At 41.7% G+C, this 24,341-nt stretch overlaps 1 protein-coding gene across 1 annotated transcript in view; it reads left to right on the top strand.

Moving 5' to 3' along the window:
- Positions 1–24,341, top strand: part of dnai1.2 (dynein, axonemal, intermediate chain 1, paralog 2) — a 283,210-nt gene that overhangs the window by 61,149 nt on the left and 197,720 nt on the right. Inside the window, exons 9-12 of the mRNA XM_060832730.1 lie at positions 5,444–5,503; positions 8,081–8,206; positions 22,160–22,244; positions 23,937–24,054. Of these exons, the coding sequence (XP_060688713.1) occupies positions 5,444–5,503; positions 8,081–8,206; positions 22,160–22,244; positions 23,937–24,054 (389 nt within the window). The remainder of the gene's footprint in view (positions 1–5,443; positions 5,504–8,080; positions 8,207–22,159; positions 22,245–23,936; positions 24,055–24,341) is intronic.

The raw sequence follows: 24,341 nt of genomic DNA, 5'->3' as shown, positions 1-24,341 counted from the left end.
GGAGGCTCCTAAGGCGAAAGATGAGGTATTCTTCCTCCAGGTGTTGGTGGTGGAGGAGGCCCAGGACTTGCATGTCCTTGGCAGATTGGGAGGGGAGTCGAAGTGTTTGGCCACAGGATGGTGAAGTTGTTTAGTGTGAAACGTTCTGCAAGTTGGCATCTGTCTCCCCAAAGTAGAGGAGACCACATTGAGAGCAACGGACATGGTAGATGATGGATGTGGAAAGATCCATTGGGGCCTTGGACGGAGGTGAGATGGGGAGAGTGGGCACAGGTTTTGCACTTCTTGCCGTGGCAGGGGAAGGTGCTGGGAATGGAAGGTGAGTTGGGTGAGGGTGTGGACCTAACAAGGGAGAGAACGGTCTATCCAGAATGCAGATCGGGGTGGGGAGGGGAAATATACCCCTTCAAGAGAACCAGGACAGACAAATCCCTGTTAAAGGCAAATATCATTCTACATTTGCCACTCATCAGCCCATCTATGTCCTCCTGTAATCAAATGTTACCCTCTTGACTATTCACTACCCTGCCAGTTTTCATATCATGCATGAAATAAATTGATCAACTGTCCTATGTTCGAGTTCAAATTGTGTATGGTTTCCAACATGGATCACTGTGGAACCCCACTGGACGTAGGTTTGCAGTCACAAAAGTGCCCCCCAACCATTCCCCTTACTTCCTGCCACTTACCCAATGTTGGAATCAATTCGCCAAATTTCATTGGATCCAATGGGCATTTACCTTTGCTCTCTCATGTAGGACCTTTTCTAAAGCTTTGCTGAAGTCCAGGTAGACTATGTCAAATGCATTGCTGCCATCTACACACACGCAAAAACAGAAATTGCTGGAAAGACTCAGCACATCTGGTAACATTTGTGGAAAGAAAGCATGAACTGAAGAATACTTTTGAAGAAACGTCACTGAACCCGAAATGTTAACTCTGTTTTCTCTCTACAGGTGCCATCAGGTCTGCTGAGTTTTTCCAGCAATTTCTGTTTTAATTTCTGACTTCCGGCATCCATAGTTCTTTGTTTTGTTTGCTATCATCTACACACCTGGTCACCTCCTTGAAAATTTCAAGCAAGTTGGTCAGGCACGACCTTCCTTCACAAAATCATGCTGACTGTTCCTGATTTATGACTGTCTCTCCAAGGACAGATTGTTCCTCAGAATTGCTTCCAATAGTTTCAAAACTACTGAAGTGAGATAGATCGCCTGGAGGACCCTGGGTTTAGTCCTTGCGCCCCCTTTGGATAACAGTTCTACATTGGCTGTCCTCCAGTTTTCCGACATCTGTCATGTGGCCAGAGAGGAATTGGAAATTATGGCCAGCATCCCTGCTATGTTTTTCCTTGCCTCCCTCAATATTTAATTGATCCCTGGAAATTTGTCTAATTTTAAGCCTGTCAGACTAGTCTGCACTTTGTCTCTGTCTGTGGAAATTTCTTTAAGCATATTACAGACCTTCTTATGACTTCTATACTCACATCACCCCTCTAACTAGTGAACACTGATGCATAGCATGAATTTGGAATCCTACTTACGTCGACTGGCTCCATGCACAAATTGCCACTGTAACAAATACTGGACCCTACTCTTTTCCTCGTTGAGAGTGTGGTGCTGGTCAGGCAGCATCCAAGAAGCAGGAAAGCCCTTCATCAGGAATGAGGGTGGGAGCATGGGGGTAGAGAAATAAATGGGAAGGGGGTGGGGCTGGGGGGAAGGTACATGAGAGTGCAATCGGTGGATGGAAGTGGGGGTAATGCCATGTGGTTGGAAGGACCCAAGGCAGAAGATCAGGCATTCTTCCTCTTGGTGTTGGGTGGTTAGGGAGTGGTGATGGAGGAGGCCCAGAACCTGCATGACCTTGGTGGAGGGCAAGGAGGAGTTGAAGTGTTCTGCTACTGGGCAGTGAGGTTGGTGGGTGTGCGTATCCTGGAGATGTTCTCTGAAGCGCTCTGCGAGTAGGTGTCCTGTCTCCCCAGTGTAGAGGAGACCGCATCGAGAGCAACGGAGTCAGGTCCATGTTCCCCAGCAACCCACCCTTCCCTCCTGGCACCTTCCCCTGCTACCACAGGAATAGCAAAACCTGCGCCCAAATGTCCCCGCTCACCTCCGTCCAAGGCCCCAAAGGAGCCTTCCACATCCACGAAAGTTTCACCCGCACTTGCACACAATTCATTTACTGTGTCCGTTGCTCTTCTACATTGGGGAGACAGGATGCCTATTCGCAGATGAAGGGCTTTTGCTCAAAATGTCTATTTTCCTGACCTGTTGTGCTTTTTCAGCACCACACTCTCGACTCTAATCTCCAGAATCTGCAGTCCTCACTTTTGCCCACTCTTCTTCTAGTTAGTCAGTTCTGAGGAAAGGTCATTTGACCGGAAGTATTCTCTCCACAGGTGTTGCAAGACCCACTGAGCTTTTCCAGCAGTTTCTATTTTTGTTTCTTTCCTTAGTTATCCTTAGTTATCCTTTTATCCTGAAAGAAGCTGCCAAACCTGACCCTGTCTCAACCAAATCTCAGTGACAGCAATGACATCACACCCAAATAAAACCCAAGCTTGCAAAAATTTATTTTGTATCATTATCTTTCAATTCTTCAAGGCCTCCTATCCATCTTTAAGCCATCTGCAGCCTCCTATATATGATTTGGAGGAGCCATTGTTGGACTGGGGTGTACAAAGTTAAAAATCCCACCACACCAGGTTATAGTCCAACAGGTTTATTTGGAAGCACTAGCTTTCGGAGCGCTGCTCCTTCATCAGGTGTTGTGGAATATAAGATCATAAGACACAGAATTTTTATAGCAAAAGTTTACAGTGTGATGCGACTGAAATTATATATTGAGAAGGTTCTGGATTGTTTGCTCAGTCTCTCATCTTTTGGAATGAACATGTTGGTTTCAGTTCTTTCATATGTAAACCTCAGAACTTCTTTAAAGTTACATTCTCAAGTGAACTTTAACAATTGGTGCCATGTCGGCTCAGATAATGCATTGATGGTGTGAGGTGCCCTGTGTGACACTGTCTGTGCCACAATGTTAGACTGATTCTAATCTAAAAAATGATCTACAGAATCTTACATGGGTTTCATGCCTTAGTGTTGTGTAATTTTTTATATGCTGTTATATTCCTCTGCAGACAACTATTCCAAGTCACTAACAAATGGATGTCCTAATATTCCTGTATTTGTCCAGTTATTTACACATTTTCCATCTTCATATTAAGTGATTAAAAAAAACAATATTAAAGTTTGTTGTAGTGCCTCAAAGGTCAATATTTTTAAAAAGAAATTTGAATTCCCAGTGGCCAAAAGGAAATCGTTCTCCAAATTTAAAGTTTTAAATTTTTTGTGGAAACACACAAAGTAAAACCAGCACCAACAATACATTAATTCAGTAGACAATGTTAGGACCCCAACTGATGGAACTACTGGACAAGGCAGATCCTAAAGCATATCCATATCATTTGATGTCATTATGTTGGTTTGGTTACTGTTTTATTGGAGGTTGTTTAGCTCATTTGGCTGGACAGCTGGTTTGTGATGTAGAGTGACACCAACAGTATGAGTTTTATTTCCACACTGGCTGAAGTTGCCCACCTTCTTAACCTTGCGCCCCATTTTGTGTGGTGGTTCTCAGTTTAAATCACCATGAGTTGTCTCTCCCCCCCCCCGCCAATGAGTGAGTGGTCCTCTGGGACTAAGGTGACTTTACCGTTGCCAATAACCATTTATAAAATCTAACATTACTAATAACTGTCTGTAACTTTTGAGATTACCAGTCTGTCTAACATCAGCACAAAAACCTTTGTTATTGTTTGTAGCTGTGCAAACCTTGCACCTCCTTCTCAGCAAAACAACTCTTTAAATTTATCTGTTGTGAATTCAGAAGAAGTCACATGATCCCCTTGATTTCTCTATAATTCAATAATAAATTATAAATACTAAATTAAAAATAGAATCACAAAACAAAGAAAAAAATAATTTATATTGTGTTTATCACAACCACCACTTAGCTCAAAGTGTATTATATCCAATGGATTTCCTTTGCTACCTACTTTGAAAGTGGATAGGACAGCAATGGAAAAGAAGGAACAACTGTGTGACATTCCAATATGAATTATTTTTCTCTGGAATTCCTACGGGTTCCTCAGTTTATCACATGAAAATGCCTTCAGTGCCTCAATTCTCAGCCTAATTCACTGTATCCAGGCTGTAGTCCTTGAGAATGTTATGTGCATCTTGATGCTCCACTACTTTGGGTAGAAAATCAAGGTTATGACTTGCTGAGTCCCACCTGTTGCAAATAAAGAAAAATAACCTAATAAAGGCATCTTACATCTAATTTTCCGAAAGTTTTTTTTTCTATTTTCTAATATCACCAATAGTTTAACTATTGAGATTTAATTTCAGCTGATACTTTTAATCCACCTTCTTTCAAATTGGGAGCCTATGATCCTGTTAAATGTTCAGCCAGCCTCTTTTTGTTGCTGCAGTGTGGTCTATTTGGATTTTTCTTCTGCTGACGAGAATTTTACCAATGTTTAGATAATAGCCTCCACCCCACTAAACTAAACCATGGCCATTGATGCACTTGGTATTCTTCAGAAGTCTCACGCCAGTACTTCACAAGTGAGCAAAGATAAAAGGGTTTAATGTCTAATTCAAAATATAATGCAGCACTGCCTTGGTCTTGCACGCTACAGATTCTGGAGGGGGTATTTTAACTCACGTGTCAGTGATTCAGAGGCAAGAGTACTATCACTGAGCTCAAGCAAATGAAGGCATAACTAGCAAGACTATTATGGACTGTGATCGAATGACTTAATAGTGTCAAGTACCTCAATTCTGCACCTATATCTTAGTATAACTGGGTATGCTATTCAGGAGATCTGGGGGCACAGCATTGAGCCAGCCATAATAATCTTAGACAACTCCATAATCAACCAGGCGAAAATGAGGACTGCAGATGCTGGAGATCAATCAAGAGTGTGGTACTGGAAAAGCACAGCAGGTCAGGCAGTATTCAAGGAGCAGAAAAATCAATGTTTGGGCAAAAAGTCCTTCATCATGAATTCCTGCCAAAACTTTGATTTTCTTGCTCCTTGGAGACTGCCTGACCTGCTGTGCTTTTCCAGCACCACACTCTCAACTCCATAATTAAACCTAACCTATCTTTCTGCCATCTGGGTCATTATCTTGGTCAGCTAATGTTTTGATGGTCTGAGGTTGTTGAACTGCAGCGTCTGTTCATTGTATCTCTATCTCTGGCTCTCCAATAAAATTGTAATGAGATCCAATCTACAAATCGATCAGATTTTCTGTGTTTGGAATCAAGCAAAATATAATAAACACTAATTATTTGATGTAGAACATGCCACAGCCAATAATGATAGCCTGTTTGACATTTTTGTGCTAAATATTTTCTGTCCTTCTCAAAGGAAAATGGATGCCAGACAGAACCACCTCCCAGAGCAAGTTTCTCTTCTACAGCAAATCAGGTGATAATCTGGACATATATTATTTCCTAAATGCTCAATGACAAACAAATTATATGCAAATGCTTATGAATATCAGAAAAAGAAAAGATTGGAAAGCATTACTATCTAGAAAATAATGTCTGCTGTCAAATGCATAGACCATTTCATTGTACAAATGAAGTATATGATACTGAGAAAAAGGACACATTTCATTAAGCTTTTCTTTCTGTACTGATCAGAACATAGAGTCATAGAGACGTACAGCATGGAAACAGACCCTTCGGTCCAACCCGTCCACGCCGACCAGATATCCCAACCCGATCTAGTCCCACCTGCCAGCACCATCAGCATTTTTTTTTCTTTTTATCTTTAAAGTGCACAAATCTTTATTCAATATCCACCACCAGGAAAAATAGGAAAACACCCAAGTGGCCTGTGACAAGCAGTGCCCTTCACATCAAAGGGCATCTCCTGGGTTTTTTTTCCCATGGTGTGTGTGTGCGCAGGTGTGAGACACAGTGAGAGACAAGGTGTACAAATCTTTATTCAATTTCCACCACCAGGAAAAGTAGGAAAACACCCGAGCATCAGCATTTATACTGCATGAGAGGACAGTGCTGATTGGCTGGGAACTGGACTTTGATTGGTAGAGACAATGCAATGGAGAATTCATTCATTAAGGAAATCAGGTCCTAGAGACTTCACAGCCATAAGCCCGGTTAGTTTTCACAGAATGTTTTCTCTCATAATCATGATGCCCCTGTTTTTTTTTTATCTATCTGTACGAGTAGCGCAGTATTAATGTGGCTGGTCTTGTTTAGGCTCAGTTTGACAGATATATCCTGCTGTCCTCAGCCTGCTCAACATTTAATGTTACTGAGCCCTCTAAGTAATGGCTATTTTAGTTCTCAAAGCAAATAACCAATATAACATTTGACAATATGTTCAACAAGTCTAAGGTACAAAGCTAACTTGGTTACCAGCTTGGGCAAATTGATGGATAGATATAGATAGGTTGAGTGATGTGCCAAAAATCTGGCAGATAGAGTTTAAGTTGAGAAAATTTGATGTTGTTCATTTTGGCAGAAAGAATAAAAAAGCAGAATATTACTTAAATTGAGAATGACTGTGGAAATCTTACGAGAAGAATGATTTATATGTTCTAGTGCTTTTTAAAAATATTCTCTTGTGGAACATGGGTGTCACTGACTGTCCAGCATTTATGGCCCCTCCCTCATTGTCCTTAAGCAGATGGTAGTGAGCTACAGTCCATGTGCTGCAGCTAGCTCCACAATGCCATTAGTGAGGGAATTCCAGAACTTTGACCCAGCAACAGTGAAGAAATAGTGATATACAATATTCCTAAGTCAGGATAATGAGTGGCTTGGAGAAGAACTTGCAGGTGATTATATTCTCATGTGTCTTCTGTCCTTCTTCTGATAGAAGTGATCATGAGTTTGGAAGGTTCTGTCTAAGGATCTTTGATAAATTTTGGCAGTGTATGTTTTAGCTAATAAGCATTTCTGCTATTGCGTGTGAATGCTAGAGGGAATGAATGTCGTGGATGTAGTGCCAATCAAGCTTCTTGAGTGTTTTTGGAGCTGCATCCATCCAGACAAGTAGGGAATATTCCATCACATTTCTGACTTGTGCCTTGTAGATGGTGAACAGGCTTTGAGAAGACAGGAGGTGGTAACATGAAACATAAATAGAGTACGCAGGTACAGTATAAAATCCAGAAGGCCAATGGGATACTATCTTTTCTGACAAGAGGAATTAAACATAGAATATTATTCTTGAGTTAGATAGGAAATTGGTGAGACAATATCACTGATGTTGTGGTCTCTTTATTTAAAGAAGGCTGTCAATGAATTGGAGGTGGTTCAAACAAGATTGATACCTGGAATCATTCTGTTTTATGAGGATTGTTTGGACAGGCTTGGCTTGTTTCGAAGAGTTCAGAAGAGTGAGCATGACTTGATTGAAGTGTATAAGATTGTGAATGGTCTTCACAAAGTGGAAATGGGAAGAACGTTTTCTGTTGTGGATCAGTCCAGAATTAAGGGATAGTGTTCTAAAATTAGGGGTTGCCATTTTAGGACAGAGATGGGAATTTTTTTTCCTCTCAGAGGGCTGTGCAATTTTGGAACTCTGTCTCAAGTGCTGATGTAAGTGGAGTCATTAAATATTATTCAGGTGGAGGCTGATTTTTTTTGGCAAAAGAAGCAAACATTGTGTGTAGATGGGAATTTGAAACAAACAGGTCAACGTGATCTTACTGACTGGCAGAACAGTCTTGAGGGGCTACGTGCTCTACTTCTGCTTTTTTTATGTTCTTGCCATCTGATTTTGCTAGATATGGTACATGGAAATTAATGATTTTCCAAATTAGTCATAATTTATTTCAATCCATTTTATTTGAACATTGTCCTGTTCATTAACTATCTTTTGGTGGCTGACAGACCTGACTTGTTAAATATTTTATACTATTTAAGCTCCACTCGTGTGAAGTGTCTGCTGTCCACCATATTTCTGAGATGCCAAAGATGTTAGCACTCTCAGTAACTGCTTCATTTTTACTATTTTACTATTTACTAGTGGGAAATATTTGATGCCTATGAGGAAGTATTAGCAAAACAAGCAATGAAGAAAGAGAAGCAAAAGCCGCATACTGTGAAAAAAGATGAAGTATCAAAGAAAAAAATTTCAGCTGTTGAAAGCATGGTAAGTGATTTGTCATATCTAATCCAAAACCAAATCAATGCCTTACATGACGTCTCTAATGTAGTACTTCAGAATAATGCTGGAAAGCAAACATGACATAGAGTTATTTGTCAATTAACAGTCACCTTCTTAAATTTCTGTCCCTGCTCCATGCACCCCTACCTTCTCAACAATTATAAGGAGGCCATGAACTCCTTTGCCACCAAAAATTGAACCATTGACTTTGTTTCTCTGCTCCTTTTGTTTGTGCACCAAACAGAAAACCCCTTTGCCTTCTTCCTGTTCAGAAGATTTGTTCTTGCATATTGAGGTTCTTTTTTTGGCTCCATAGTATTGCTGAAAGTGGGACCCGATAATGGTGCAACTGGACTAAAAGAGCATCTCAAACCTAAGTAAAGAATGAGGCAGTTTATCTGCTGAGCCAATGTATTGTCTCTCTCCTACCATAAAGACAAATTATTCTGTTACTCCAATGGAAATGGAATAAATAGCCATGGTCTATATCTAGTACTTCAAAGATGCAATGTTTCAGATGATGATTTATTTAAAAATAGTTTGATACTCTCTTGGTGTCATCCCAGTCAGGTGTAGTAATCAATAGATAAGTGGTATGAGCCATCTGATTTCTTTCCCAGACACACCATTGAATATGTGGTGGCTTGGCTTCTCTCACTCCATTCCTCATTCTTCTAATTTCTGCACAATCCCAGCCACCGCTGTTATGGATTAGGCCAGACTATTCAAAACATTCTTAAGCAGGCAGACCATAACTTTGCAATTTGTTTTGGTAAGTATATAGTGAACATTACCCAGAGTAAGCTAGCTAGGTTGAGTACTAGAGTTTAGAACAGACAAAAACTTATTCACAAATTTACACAATAAAACTCAAAGAACAGAATAAGGAACTCCTACAGAACTCATCTATCCAAACTAGACTTAATTATGCTGTTCCGAATATACACAACAATCCCAATGAGCAAACATCCTTGAAACTCCAGTATAAATGGAACACATGCTTACAGGTTGAGGTTGAAGGGCAGAAAGAGAGAGAGAGATCTTCCACATAGCTCACTGTTGAATTCCTTACCAGTTCAGACTGAAATAAACTGCTCAGCTCAGCTAGAGAGCTGACCATTCCCATTTCTTTATACAGATCGTTTCTAAAACATGACCACTTTGGCCTGAAGTCTCATCTGTTTACATATAAACAAAAGGCCTCTCAAAATCCTTTTCATCTTTGTACCAAACCAGACTGATTGGAGCCCGGCCTGGTTTATTACCCCTCTGAGAAAATCAAGGACAGAGTATCCTTGAGGTAAAAACAGTGACAGCAGGTGCTGGAAACCGGATTCTAGATTAGAGTGGTGCTGGAAAAGCACAGCAGTTCAGGCAGCATCCGAGGAGCCTGAAACGTCGATTTTCCTGCTCCTTGGATGCTGTCTAAACTTCTGTGCTTTTCCAGCACCACTCTAATCTAGAACAGAGTATCCTTAAGCCAAGGAACAGCTTTTAGCAAAAAACGGACTAGCTTTGTGACACCTCCCACCCTTAAAACAAAAATGAACCATCAATACCAAAAGATGGCTTCATTTTTAACCCTTCAAAACCCGGTTAGTAGTCTAAACACTCATATACACTATACTGACTATAAACATGCAAACATACACAAACTTATGAAAATTTAGGCCGCGGTACACCCACCACCGAACATTTCAATATCTCATTCACATCTCGATAACACATCAAAAATCACGTTTTCGAGACCTACCACATGCACAATTGTCAAATTGAATGGCTGCAGTAACAAGCTCCATCTTAACATTTTTGTCTTTAAAGTTCTCCACAAATGTCAATGGGTTGTGATCAGTATATATGATTGTCTCAGATGCATTGCTGGTAATATAAACACTGAAATGTTGAATGCTAACACCAAGCTTAAAGTCTCTTTCTCCACCGTTGAATATATCTGTTGATGAACTTTCAGCTTCCTAGAAAAATACCCGATTGGTCTGTCTATCCCTTCATCATCCTCCTGCAGGAGCATCACACGACACCCGCATCACTGGCATCGATAGCCACCTTGAAAGGCTTGGTGTAATCTGGTGTGGCTAATACTGGGGCAGTGGTTAACACAGTTTTTAGGCTGTCAAATGCCTTTTGACAGTCTGCTGTCTACTGAAACTTCTTGCCCTTTTTTAACAATTTGGTGAGTGGAGCAGCCACACTGCTAAAGTTAGGCACAAACTTTCGGTAAAATCCATTCAATCCCAGGAACCGTAGTACTGTTTCTTTCGTTGATGGTGTGGGAATTCCCTAATTACTTTCATTTTTGTATCTCGTAGGGCCATTTGTACATGTCCAATAACATGGCCTGGGAAGGTGACTTGGGCTTTGGCAAATTCACTTTTAGCTAGGTTTACCACCAAGCCTGCCTTCCGAATTCGAACGATTAATTCTGATAAATGCTGTAAATGTTCCTTACATGAGTGACTAAAAATCATCAGGTCATCAATATACACCACACAGTTGGGTAATCCGGCAATGACCTTCTTAGTCAGTCTCTGAAATATGGCTGGAGCGTTTTTCATACCAAATGGCATTATTTTGAACTGATATAGTCTATTTGGTGTTATGAAAGCTGAAATTGCCTTTGCTCTCTCTGAAAGAGGTACTTGCCAGTAACCTCTGAACAAGTCCAACTTAGAAATGTAAGTTGCTTGTCCCACTTTTTTGACACAGTCCTCCAACTGTGGAATTGAATATGTATCAGTCTTTGTAACAGTGTTGACTTTGCAATAATCCACACATAACCATTGGGTGCCATCTGTCTTTGGCACCATGACTATGGGTGAGCTCCAGTCACTGTAACTTACTTTGCTAATGCCATCTTGTAGCATGCACTGTAACTTCTTCTGAACCTGTGCCAACCTGAGAGGGCGATGTCTATGAGGATGTTGCTTAATTGGAACAACATCTCCTATATGTACACCATGCACAATTAGGTTAGTGCTTCCCACTTTATTTCTGCATATTTCCCCATGTGATAGTAATAACTCTTTAAGGTCATTTCGATTTTCTTGTGGAAAGTAACTCAATAATTTATCCCAATTTTTGACAACTTCCTCATTGTCCAATTTGATTTGAGTAATGTCCAATTCAGAATCCTCTGCACTTGGTTCTTCCTTCCATGATGTAATCATTAACATCATCTCCTCTTCCTTCCTTCCCTATCAAAATACTTTTTAAGCATATTCACATGATACACTCTGTGAGATTTCTTCCTGTCTGGAGTCCTTATCAAGTAGTTCACCTCACTCAATATCTTCTCAATTTGATATAGTCCATTAAACCTTGGTTTTAAAGGCTCTCCGGTAAATGGAAGTAACACCAACACCTTATCCCCAATTGCAAAATTGCAAATTCGTGATTTGTTATCCACTTCCTGTTTCATTATATGCTGTGATACATTTAAATGCTGTCTAGCACTCACTCACTACAGTTCATTCAGCCTTCAACATATTATCCCCCCGTTCCCCAACCCCGTACAACACCGCCCCCGCCCCCAACCCTGTGCAAAACACCACTCCCCGCACCCATCACTGCCCCCAACCCCATGCAACACTGCTCCCCGCCCCAACACCGCCCCACCCCAACTCCGTGCAACACCGCACCCCGCCCATGACACCGCCCCCGCTCCAACACCTCCCCCTCCCCCAACCCTGTGCAACACTGCCCCCTGCCCCCAACCCCGTGCAACACTGCTCCCCGCCGCAACACCGCTCCCTGCCCCCAACCCCACGCAACACCGCTCCCTGCACCCAACACCGCCCCCCTGCCCCAAACATATCCCTGCCCCCAACCCTATGCAACACCTCCCACGCCCCCAAAGTCGTGCAACTCTGCCCCTGCCCCCAACCCCGTGCAACAATGCCACCCCAGCTCCCAACACCGCCCCTGCCAGCAACATTGCCCCCCACCCCCAACTCTGTGCAACAATACCACCCTGACCCCAACACCGCCCCTGCCCCCAACACTGGTCCCTGCCCCCAACCCTGTGCAACACCGCCAACCCCGCCCCCAATATCGTGCCCCACCCCCAACACCATCCACAACCCCATGCAACACCGCCCCCACCCCAACCCCAACCCTGTGCAATATCACCTTGCCCCAACCCCGTGCTACAACCCCTGCTCCCAACCCCATGTAACAATGCCATCCCTGCCCCCAACACCGCACCCCCGCCCCAATCCCGCGCAAAACCACCACCCCCGCCCCCAACACCACCCCAAACCCACCCCAACCCCAACCAACATCGCCCCCCCTGCTCCCAGCACCGCCCCAGCCCCACACAACACCATCCCTGCCCCCAACACTGCCCCAAACCCACGCAGCACCACTCCCCCAGCCCCCAACACAGCCACCAACCCCGTGAAACACCCTCCTGCCCCAAGCTCGTGCAACACCCCCCTGCTCCCATCCCCATGTAACACCCACCACCCCCAACCATGTGCAACACCGCCCCTGCCTCCAACCCCTCGCAACTCTGCCCCCAACGCCGCCCCAACCCTGCGCAACACCAACCCCTCCGCCAAAACGCCCCAACCCTATGCAACACCCCCCTGCCCCAAACTCGTACAACACCCCCCGCTCCCAACCCCATGTAACACTCACTGCCCCCAACTCTGTACACATCCGCCCCCTCTCCGGTCTGTCGGACTGGACACCAACAACAAGACTGCTGCAGTTGCCTTTGTTGGTTAAGAATCCAAATAGAGCATGCGAGTGCGTGCACACATACACATAATTCTAGTGCCCTCTGCCCTGTACAGGACCATGTTGGAGAGTTTATCTGAGGAAGTGGGGGTGGGGGGGGAGGTTAGGGTACACCCCTCTGTAGAACTCCAGGGAAAGTGTGGGGAGAGAGAGAGAGAGGGTGGGAGGTCAGTCATTTGGAGATGGTGCCTGTTTAATCACAGTAAACAAAAGACGCGATCGCTGTTGGAAACACGTTCTTGATGTAATGTTTCTATCGGGGCCTCGAGATCTCCTTTGGATAATCTGATTTTCGGATAATTGGTATTCGGATAGCCGAGGTTCCTCTGTATACCCACGACTGCATCACCAAATATCAGACTAATGCCATTTACATGAAACAAGTTCACTGATGACACCACCATAATCGGTTGAATGCCAAATGGCAACAAAACAGACTACAGATGGCAAGTGGAAGACCTGGAAAAATGGTGCACTGAGAACAACCTAGCTCTCAATGCCAGCAAAACCAAGGAACTCATTATTGATTTTTGGCTGGATGTTACTCATGTGCCCCTACACATTAACAGCACAGAGGTGGAACGAGTGGAGATTGTCAAGTTCCCGAAAGTAGTCACCGCAACAAATTTTCTTGGACTCTTCATGTGGATGCACTGGTTACAAAGGCCCAACAATGTCTCTTCTTCTTCAGGCAGCTGAGGAAATTTGGCATGATAGCAAATACCCAACTTTTAGAGGTGCACCACCAAGAGCATTCTGTCTGGATGTGTGACTACCTGGTGTGACAACTGTACCATTCAAGATTGGAGACAGTTACTAAGAGTGATGAACTCGGCCCAGACAATCACAAAGGCCAACCTCCCATCTATAGAATCCATTTCCCAGACCCACTGTCAAGGAAAGGCCGCCAGCATTCTCGAAGATCCATCCTACCCTGGCAATGTTTTACTACAATCTCTACCAGTGGGGAGAAGGTACAGAAGCCTGAACACAGGTACCAGCTGCTTTAGAAACAGTTTCCACCCTACTGTTGTTAGAATACTGAATGGACCCACAAACTCTCAACATCACCAGTACCTGTGTTTTTGTTTTTGCTGCAGTTTCCCTATTATTTACTTATCTGTGTAACTTAACTCTGTGATCTGCCTGTATTACTCGCAAGACAAGGTTTTTCACTGTGCCTCGGTGCACGTGACAAGAAAATTAAATTCAATTCAATTCAGTTCAATTCTCCAGCTCTATTTAATTGTTCTCTAAAATTTGACACATAGTCAAAATGGTGGTCTCTGAATTCTGACCTATTAATTTTCCCTTAATGAATTTTAACAGTCCTCTTATTTCATGCCCAAAAGTTAATTCAAATGGACTGAATTTGGTCGATTCATTCGGTGCATCTCTGATTGCAAGAAGTACAAACAGAACTCCCTTGTCACAATCAACTGGATAATCCTGATCAAAAGCCCTTAATATGGTCTTCAGTGTTTGATACCATAGTGCTCCTGTGATTCTGGATGGTACACAGTAGATTTGAATTGCTTTATTCCCAAGTTAACCATTACCTCCTTGAATAGTTTGGATGTGACGTTTGATCCGTGACCTGACTGGATCTCTGTTGGTAGTCAGCATCTAGCAAAAGATTTAAGTGGTTCTTCTACTATATTCCTGTCAGGGTGAAAGGGAAGGCTGGTAACTATAGGGAATGCTGGATGACTAAAGGAATTGAGGATTTGGTTAAGAAAAGGAAGGAAGTATATGTCAGGTCCAGACAGGATAGATCGAGTGAATCCTTAGAAGAGTATAAAGAAAGTAGGAGTATAATTAAGAGGGAAATCAGGAGGGCAAAACGGGGACATAAGATAGCTTTGGCAAATAGAATTAAGGAGAATCCAAAGGAGTTTTACAAATATATTAAGGAATAAGGGTAACTAGGGAGAGAATAGGGCCCCTCAAAGATCAGCAAGGCGGCCTTTGTATGGAGATACTAAATGAATATTTTGCATCAGTATTTACTGTGGAAAAGGACATGGAAGATATAGACTGTAGGGAAATAGATGGTGACAACTTGCAAAATGTCAAGATTTCAGAGGAGGAAGTGCTGGATGTCTTGAAATGGTTAAAGGTGGATAAATCCCCAGGACCTGATCAGGTGTAACTGAGAACTCTGTGGGAAGCTAGAGAAGTGATTGCTGGGCCTCTTGCTGAGATATTTGTATCATCGATAGTCACATGTGAGGTGCCAGAAGACTGGAGGTTGGCAAACGTGATGCCATTGTTTAAGAATAGTGGTAAGGACAAGCCAGGGAGCTATGGATCAGTGAGCTTGACCTCAGTGGTGGGCAAGTTGTTGGAGGGAATCCTGAGGGACAGGATGTCCATGTATTTGGAAAGGCAAGGACTGATTAGGAAAAGTCAACATGGTTTTGTGAGTGGGAAATCATGTCTCACAAGCTTGATTGAGTTTTTTGATGAGGGCAGAGCAGAAGATGTGATCTATATGGACTTCAGTAAGGTGTTCGACGAGGTTCCCCATGGGAGACTGATTATCAAGGTTAGATCTCAGGGAATACAGGGAGAACTAGCCATTTGGATACAGAACTGGCTCAAAGGTAGAAGACAGGGGTGGTGGCGGAGGGTTGTTTTTCAGACTGGAGGCCTGTGACCAGTGGAGTGCCAGAAGGATTGATGCTGGGTCCTCTACTTTTTGTCATTTACAAAAATGATTTGGATGCGAGCATAAGAGGTACAGTTAGTAAGTTTGCAGATGACACCAAAATTGGAGGTGTAGTGGACAGCGAAGAGGTTACCTCAGATTACAACAGGATCTTGACCAGATGGGCCAATGGGCTGAGAAGTGGCAGATGGAGTTTAATTCAGATAAATGCGAGGTGCTGCATTTTGGGAAAGCAAATCTTTGCAAGACTTATACACTTAACAGTAAGGTCCTAGGGAGTGTTGCTGAACAAAGAGACCTTGGAGTGCAAGTTCATAGCTCCTTGAAAGTGGAGTCGCAGGTAGATAGGATAGTGAAGAAGGCATTTGGTATGCTTTCCTTTATTGGTCAGAGTATTGAGTACAGGAGTTGGGAGGTCATGTTGTGGCTGTACAGGATATTGGTTAGGCCACTATTGGAATATTGTGTGCAGTTCTGTTCTCCTTCCTATCGGAAAGATGTTGTGAAACTTGAAAGGGTTCAGAAAAGATTTACAAGGATGTTGCCAGGGTTGGAGGATCTGAGCTACAGGGAGAAGCTGAACAGGCTGGGGCTGTTTTCCCTGTAGCGTCGGAGTCTGAGGGGTGACCTTTACAAAATTATGAAGGGCATGGATAGGATAAATAGGCAAAGTCTTTTCCCTGGGGTTGGGGAGTCCAGAACTAGAGGGCATAGGTTTAGGGTGAGAGGGGAAAGATATAAAAGAGACCCAAGGGGCAACTTTTTCACGCAGAGGGTGGTACGTGTATGGAATGAGCTGCCAGAGGATGTGGTGGAGGCTGGTATAATTGCAACATTTAAGAGGCATTTGGATGGGTATATGAATAGGAAGGGTTTGGAGGGATATGTACTGGGTGCTGGCAGGTGGGACTAGATTGGGTTGGGATATCTGGTCGGCATAGACGGGTTGGACTGAAGGGTCTGTTTCCATGCTGTACATCTCTATGAGTCTATGAACCCTTTTAGCGGTGATGTTGTGTAATGGGATTTGATCTGCAAATCTAGTTGACACATCCATTATTGTTAATAAGTACTTATTCCCACTTTTTGTTTGAGGTAGGGGAGCAATACAATCAATCAAAACTTTTGTGAATGTTTGCTTAAATGCTGGCATAGTTATTAAAGGTACAGGTTTTATTACTGTCTGTGGTTTTACGATTGACAGACATTTATGACATGTCTCGCAAAATTCAACTACATCCTTGTGTAGTCCAGACCAGTAAAAATGTCCTTGTATTTTAGCTTGTGTTGTCCTCACCCTAAATGATCTCCAAGTGGTAGCTCATGCACCACTTGCAGTTCCTCCTTTCTGTCCCCTACTGGCAAAACAATTTTATGAATCTCTGCCCATTTCTCATCTGTTTGAATATGTGATGGTCTCCATTTCCTCATTAAGACATCATCTGTTAAGTAATAACACAGGAATGCGTTCACTTTCTTTCTCTGTAAATGCCTTTTGATAAAACTGTTTTAAGTTCTCATCTTTCTGCTGTAACTCAATCAGCTTAGCAGAGCTAATGATACTGCCATGTTTACATAGTTACCCCTTCTCTGTTATACTTTTCTGATCAATAAAGGTCTCAGATAACACTACGTCAGCTTCCTTATTTGTGCCTTTTGTTCCCTCCTGCATCAGCCTGTGCCTCTGTGATCTTTTGATCACACAATCAGGGAAATTTCCTCGATAAACATTCTCCATGTTTTCAGTAGCCAGCATCTCCACCAACTTTTCTACTGGAGTAGGCAGCACGATTTTACTGCTCCTTGGATGCTGCCTAAACTGCTGTGCTTTTCAAGCACCACTCTAATCCAGAATCTGGTTTCCATTATCTGCAGTCATTGTTTTTACCTAGTGAATCATTTGCAAGGACAAATTGTATTCCTGGATTTGAGAGTTTGTCCAGTCCTCCTACCACAAATTCTCCACTTTTTTCTGGACTCTCTTGCCTCACTTTACATAATTGAACATGTTTTGGCTCACCATGAATTCCTGTTACCAGTACCTTTTCTGACGATAGACCCTCAGGAGTACATATCGCCTCATCCTTTAGCATTGCAGACCGAGAGGATCCTGTGTCCCTTAATGTTGTCACCTCCTTACCTACTACTCCTGGCCTATGTGAATAAACTTTACTCTTGCATGTATATTTTTAAGGCGATCTGGCACTTCCTCCTTAATCAACCTCTGATCATCATATACACTCTGAGGCAGTTGTCTAACCTTTCTTGTGTTTTTTTGTTACTAGTCCAGCAAAACTCCCTTGTCTGGTTTTCCTCCACCTGGCTTTCTCCAAGCCCACCAACACTGTGGTTTTGTGTGGCCCACATTATTATAATGAAAATACTGGAGCTTTTTAACTTCTTTGTCCCCCTCAAAGGTTGCTTTTTTTTACCTTGTGGTAAGTTCTCCTTATGATCTTCACTGAGATCTACCTTTCCCTTTCCACATGAGGATTTCTATTTGCCTCAATTTCTATCTCTCATGGACTGAAATTGATTCTGGAAGCCAAAGCGTGTTTTATGGACCAGCTCATAATCATCAGCTACTTCAGCTGCTAACTTGCTATTTTAACACTCTGCTCTTCCACATGAGTTCACAGTACTTCAAGCAGTGAATTTTTGAATTCCTCCAAAATAATTACCTCTCGAAGGGCATCAATTTTTAAAGCTCTTATCCATGTATCGAAATTACTCTGTTTGATCCTTTCAACCTCAAGAAAGGTTTGACCTGGGTCCCTCCTTAGATTCCTAAAAAGTTGTCTATGGGCTTCTAATACAAGCTCATAAGCACTTTAAATGGCTTTTTTCACCTCCTCATCATCCCCAGACACCTCCTCTGATAGTGATGCAAATTTCCCACTAGCCCTTCCTACAAATTTCATTTGGATCAATCAAATCCACATTGCCACTGGTCACTGCATTTATTTAGCCACTTTTTTGAATGAGATGCAAAAGGCTTCCATATCCTTATCATCAAATGTAGGCAATGCTTGAACATACTTAAACAGTTGCTCACTAGGCTTCCGACTACCAGGGGCATGCTCATCCTCACTCTCTTCCTCACTAAGCCTACCCTCAATCTTTATTTCCAGCTTTTAAGCTGACTTTCCTTTTAAAGTCAAGATTAAAGTGGTGCTGGAAAGGCACAGCAGATCAGGCAGCATCCGAGGAGCAGGAGAAGGGCTTTTGCCCGAAACATCGATGTTTCCTGCTCTTCAGATGCTGCCTGACCTGCTGTGCTTTTCTAGCACCACTCTAATCTTGGCTCCAATCTCTAGCATCTGTAGTTCCCACTCCTGCCTTTCCTTTTTAAATGTCAGTTTTTCAAGTTCAAAAGCTCTCTTCTTCTTTCTCTTCTGCTTCAAATCGTACCTCAAACTGTTTCATTTCTGCTGCCCTTTCCTTATCTCTCACCTCTGACTCAAACTGCTTCATTTGCAGCTTAATTCTTGCCATCCCTATAGATCCTGAGGGTTTCTCCAGCAAGTTTAAATGCTGAGCTACTGCTGCAATTATCCTTCCTTTCCTCACGGAAGCAGGCAGTTCCAATTCCAAGTTCTCTGCTAATTTGGTCTTATTCACTTTTTTCAAAACTTCCAAAGTCACCGCATCCACATCCAGAAAACGTTTGGCAACTGAAAGAGTCATTCCTATCCCAAGCTTTGTCTACCCAACCAAACCAATACCCAAAATAAAGACACTAGCATCTACCACTCGCTGTTTAAAATCCCACAAAGAGCTCCCAATCTATTTTGGACTGGGCCAGACTACTCAAAACATTCTTAAGCAGGCAGCCCAGACCATAACTTTGCAATTTGTTTCAGTAAGTGTGCAGTGAACATTACCCAGAGTAAGCTAGCTAGGTTGACTGCTAGACTTTAAAACAGGCAAAAATATATTCACAAAATTACACCGTGAAACACAAAGAACAGAATAAAGAACTCCTACAGAACTCAGTCTATGCAAACTAGACTTAATTATGCTATTCTGAATACACACAACAGTCCCAATAAGCAAACTCCCTTGAAAATCCAGTATAAATGGAACACATGCTTACAGGTTGAAGTTGAAGGGCAGCTCATTATTGAACTCCTTTCCAGTTCAGACTGAATTAAACTGCTCAGCTCAGCTAGAGAGCTGACCACTCCCCTTTCTTTATACAGGTCACTTCTAAAACATGACCACTTTGGCCTGAAGTCTCATCTGTTTACATATAAACAAGACCTCTCTAAATCACTTTCATCTCTGTACCAAACCAGACTGATCTCAGCCCAGCCTGGTTCACTAGCCCTCTGAGAAAATCAAGGGCAGAATATCCTTGAGCCAAGGAACAGGTTTTAGAGAAAAAGGGACAACTTTGTGCTTTATGTGCTTCCCTTCTAATAGATCAATGTTTACACTTTTCTAAAGATACTTTCTACTGAAACGTTTGCAATGGAAACATTATTGTTATATTTTACCCACCACACCACTGAGTTGTTGACAAAAGTTTCCAAAGATTTTAAGGTCTGTTCCAAACTGGTGCCTTCCATATCCTTACATGCCTGTAAGTGGACAGGGATGATAACCCAGATACTTCCAGAAATATTGATTCATTGCTTTTAGCTTAATGTTTTATATGTCTCCCCCTCAACCCTACCAAGGTATTACAGAAGTTTGTGAGGTGACTTGGAGGTCACAATCCATTATTGAGACCGATGTTGCATCTGACGCTGATGCCCCCCACCCACCAGATTTGCTTGTTTAAATATGCAGGCGTCTAGTTCTTCCCTGATCATAGAGTCATAAGGCATGAAATTAGACTCTTCAGTCCAACTTGTCTTAAACTGATCTAGTTCCATTTGTCAGCATTTAGTCTCTATCCATCTAAACTCTTCCTGTTCATGTACCCATCCAGATACCTTTTAAATATTGTAATTCTACTCGCCTCCACCATCTCCTCTCATAGTTTGTTCCATACATGCAACACTGTGTGAAAAAGTTGCCCCTCAGGTCCTTTTTAAATCTTTCCCCTCTCAATTTAAACCATTGCCCTCTTGTTTTGCACTCCCCTACCCTGGGAAAAATACTTTGGCTTTTCACCCTAACTATACCCCTCATGATTTTGTAAACCTCAGCCCCCAATGCTCCAGAGAAAAAAGCCCCAGTTTATTCAGCCTCTCCCTGTAGTAGAAACCCTCTAATCCCTGCAAGACTCTTGTAATTTTTTTTCTGAACCCTTTCAAGTTTATTGTGAAAATTCAGGTTTTAAAATGATATGCCAGACTAAAATCACAACTACATAGATGGCAGTCTGAGCAGAACAGTAGGAATATAAAAAGTCTCAAAAGTCTTTCAGAACAAACCTTTCTCCTAAAAGAAAAAGATATGGATATGACCAAGTTCTTCTTGTACTCTGCCAGATTTAATTTATTCTCATAAAACAAACGGTATCTCAAAGATTGCTCAGCAATCTCCTGGAACCAAGAGAAAAATGTTCCCTGTCCTTTCTGTCCACACCATACCTGATCTAAGTGAGTGGAAACATCAGTGTTTCACAGTATGTACAATATACAAAAACATGCCACTCAGCAGAACTGATAGAAAAAAAAGCCGTCAGTCTCCAACAAATCAGTATTCAGAATAAACCACATACTGTATTATATGACTGTTCAAAAATAGCTAGCATAATTGGTTGTTCACTGAACTGTGCTGTAACAGAAAGAACATGTGTGAAATAGATTATCATCTTTGTCACTCTTAGCACATTTTGCACCCACAGAACTTCCTCCACTCTTTTGCTTTTTTATTGGTTTCTCTACTGAAACTGAATTCTTTCTGTTAGCCTGTAAAATAAACAAAGAATACATCATCGTAATTAACTTCTTCTTAAGATATAGAAGAGACGGTACGAACTCAGACGATAGAGCAAAATATAAAAGTACTAGGTTTCTTGTTGCCAAGAATTTGTATTTCGAGGTCAATTACCTTGATAAGACCATAAGACCATTAGACACAGGAGCAGAAATTGGTCCATTCAGCCCATCGAGTCTGCTGCACCACTCATAGCTGGTACGTTTCTCAACCTCATTCTCCTGCTTTCTCCCCATAATCTTTGATCCCCTTGACAATGAAGAACCTATCTATCTCAGTCTTAAATATACTCAATGACCAGGACTCCATAGCCTTCTGTGGCAATGAATTCCATAGATTCAGCACTCTCTGGCTGAAGAAGTTTCTCGTTATCTCCATTCTGAAAAATCTTCCCTTTACTCTAAGGCTGTAAGGTCTGCTAATGGTTTGCCAATTATCAGTCCAAACCTGAATATTGTCCAGGTCTTGTTACAAATGGGCATGGAGTCCTTCAGTGTCTGAGATGTCACAAATAGTACTGTGCAATTATTTATAATGGTATTAAATGATTGCATAACAACATTCCTCTCGATAAACATTTGTTACTCTATTTGTTTATTAATACCTATTTGTTCCAGAGTGATGATATTTCAAGAGTTAGTAAAGTTGCCAAAATAGTGGAACGGATGGTGAACCAGAACTCTTTTGATGACATTCTACAAGGTAACCTAGAAATTTAAAATTGAAAACAAACAAAATAAGGATGAAATATACACCTATTAACCCTAAGCATCTATTTCATTCAAAAGAAATTGAATGGAGATTTGATAAAGATCTACAAGGTTAAGGGAAAGCTGTTACACTAAGCTGATTCAGCAAGAACTTGGGGGCAGAGATTTAAGGTATTGGTGAGTGTTGCAGGGAGTTGTGAGGAAGAGCTTTTTTTATTTAGCGGCAGGTAATAATCTAAAACTCATTCGCCATGAGATTGCTGAACCCAAAAATGTCAATGTAAACTGAACAGAACTTGGGGGCAACAAACCTGTAGGATGGTGGAGATACAAGAGAGGAATGGAATTAACTGGGTTGCAACACAGAGAGCTGGCATGGATTCAGTGAACCAAATACCTTGTGTGCCATGACGAATCTCTGAATTAAAGTTGAAATATACATTTTTAAACTAATTTGCTATTTTATATCCTGATATTTAACTGACAACAGGGACGTGGTAGCATTTTGGTAATATTATGAGAGTAGAAATCTAGAAATCCCAAGCTAATGGTTTGGGGACATGGGTTTGTATCCTGCCATGGCAGGTGGTGACATTTAAATTCCATAAAAAGCCAAAATAAAAGACTAGTCTAATGGTGACCATGTAACCACTATCTATTATCCTAAAAAGTTCACTAATGTTCTTTAGGAAACAAAATCTGTCAGCTTCACCTGGTCAAACCTACCTGTGACTCCAGACCCACAGCAGTACAGTCGATCTTTAAGTGTCCTTTGGGCACTTAGGGATGGACAATAAATGCTGGCCTGGCTAGTGATGCTCACATGCTGTGAATGAATAAAGTAAAACTACCATGTGAATGGCTATTTGTGCCAGGATTTTCAATCCTTTATCCAAAGTAAAGAAAAGCTTCTCATTTCACTGTTAAGACTGATAGCAGAGGTGACTATGGCATACTTGGGTGTTGAGGCCTGCTATAGACTTCCCTATGAATGCCCATGCAGACTCAGTCACTGGGATAGGAGGCAGCATATGGGGCTCATTGCAGACAGCTCTGATGGGTGTGAGTATTCCGAGCCGAGTTCCCACTTTCCTGTGCCTTTCTTCTCCCTGACCAATCCATATTCCTTGGTTAGCCAAGATCAGAAAAGTTATTTTAGTGCTCAGTGAGGAACAGGAGGGCTAAAGTGAGGTTTCCTTCATTTTCATGTAAAATGTGGTGTCTAGCCATTGGTGACGTCTAAGATATGCTTGTTTCATAAAGGTTGCCACTTTATCTTATGGAAGTAAACATCAGCACAAGTGCCTGAGCTTTTCTAATTATGTCAATTCATAAATAAAACTGGAAATAAAACTGGCTTATGCTAACAGTGAGATAAGGAAACAAGTTTCAAAAGGAATTTATATCATCAATCTATGAACTCTGGAGGAAAGGAGATCAGACACAATGAAAAATTGACCAACGTTTCACCACAAGATAATGTTCCATTGTTCGCATAAACCAGTTTCAATTCTGACAATCTGTCTCTACTGAAAAACAAAAGAAATATTTTATTTGTCCAAGTTCAGTTGCCAAATTTTGAATTTTCCATATTAAATCTGTACATTTTTAAACAATAGTATCCTTCCATCATTATGTAAGTATAGTGTTAATTCAGTGTTCATGTTTTATTTTCTTAATGTAGATTTTAAGTATTTTGAAGATCCTTCTGATGAATTCCGGGATCAAGAAGGCACTGTTCTACCTCTGTGGAAATATTTTTATGAGAAAGCTAAAAGATTGGCAATTACTGGCATGTGTTGGTGAGTATTATAAAATGTAAAATGCAATGTAAATCCAACAAATGGCAGTGAAAGAAAAAAGAATTGCATTTAAATGATATATTTGTTACTTTTGTTAAAACCTCTTTTTCATACGCAGAGAGAATACATACTTTAAATGAGGTCAATAATGAGTCAACTTCTTCTACTAGTCAGACCGCAAGAGAAACTCTGTTATTTTTTCAATAATAAAATTTAACTTTTAAAACCCACCTGAACCAGCCAAATAGGCTAAGTATGTTTTATTTTTATATCTCATCCAAAACATG

This window comes from Hemiscyllium ocellatum, chromosome 1 (assembly GCF_020745735.1).
Source record: "Hemiscyllium ocellatum isolate sHemOce1 chromosome 1, sHemOce1.pat.X.cur, whole genome shotgun sequence".
Taxonomy (NCBI): Eukaryota; Metazoa; Chordata; class Chondrichthyes; order Orectolobiformes; family Hemiscylliidae; genus Hemiscyllium; species Hemiscyllium ocellatum.
The sequence above is the reverse complement of the archived record's forward strand: the minus strand, read 5'-3'. Positions and strand labels throughout refer to the sequence as shown.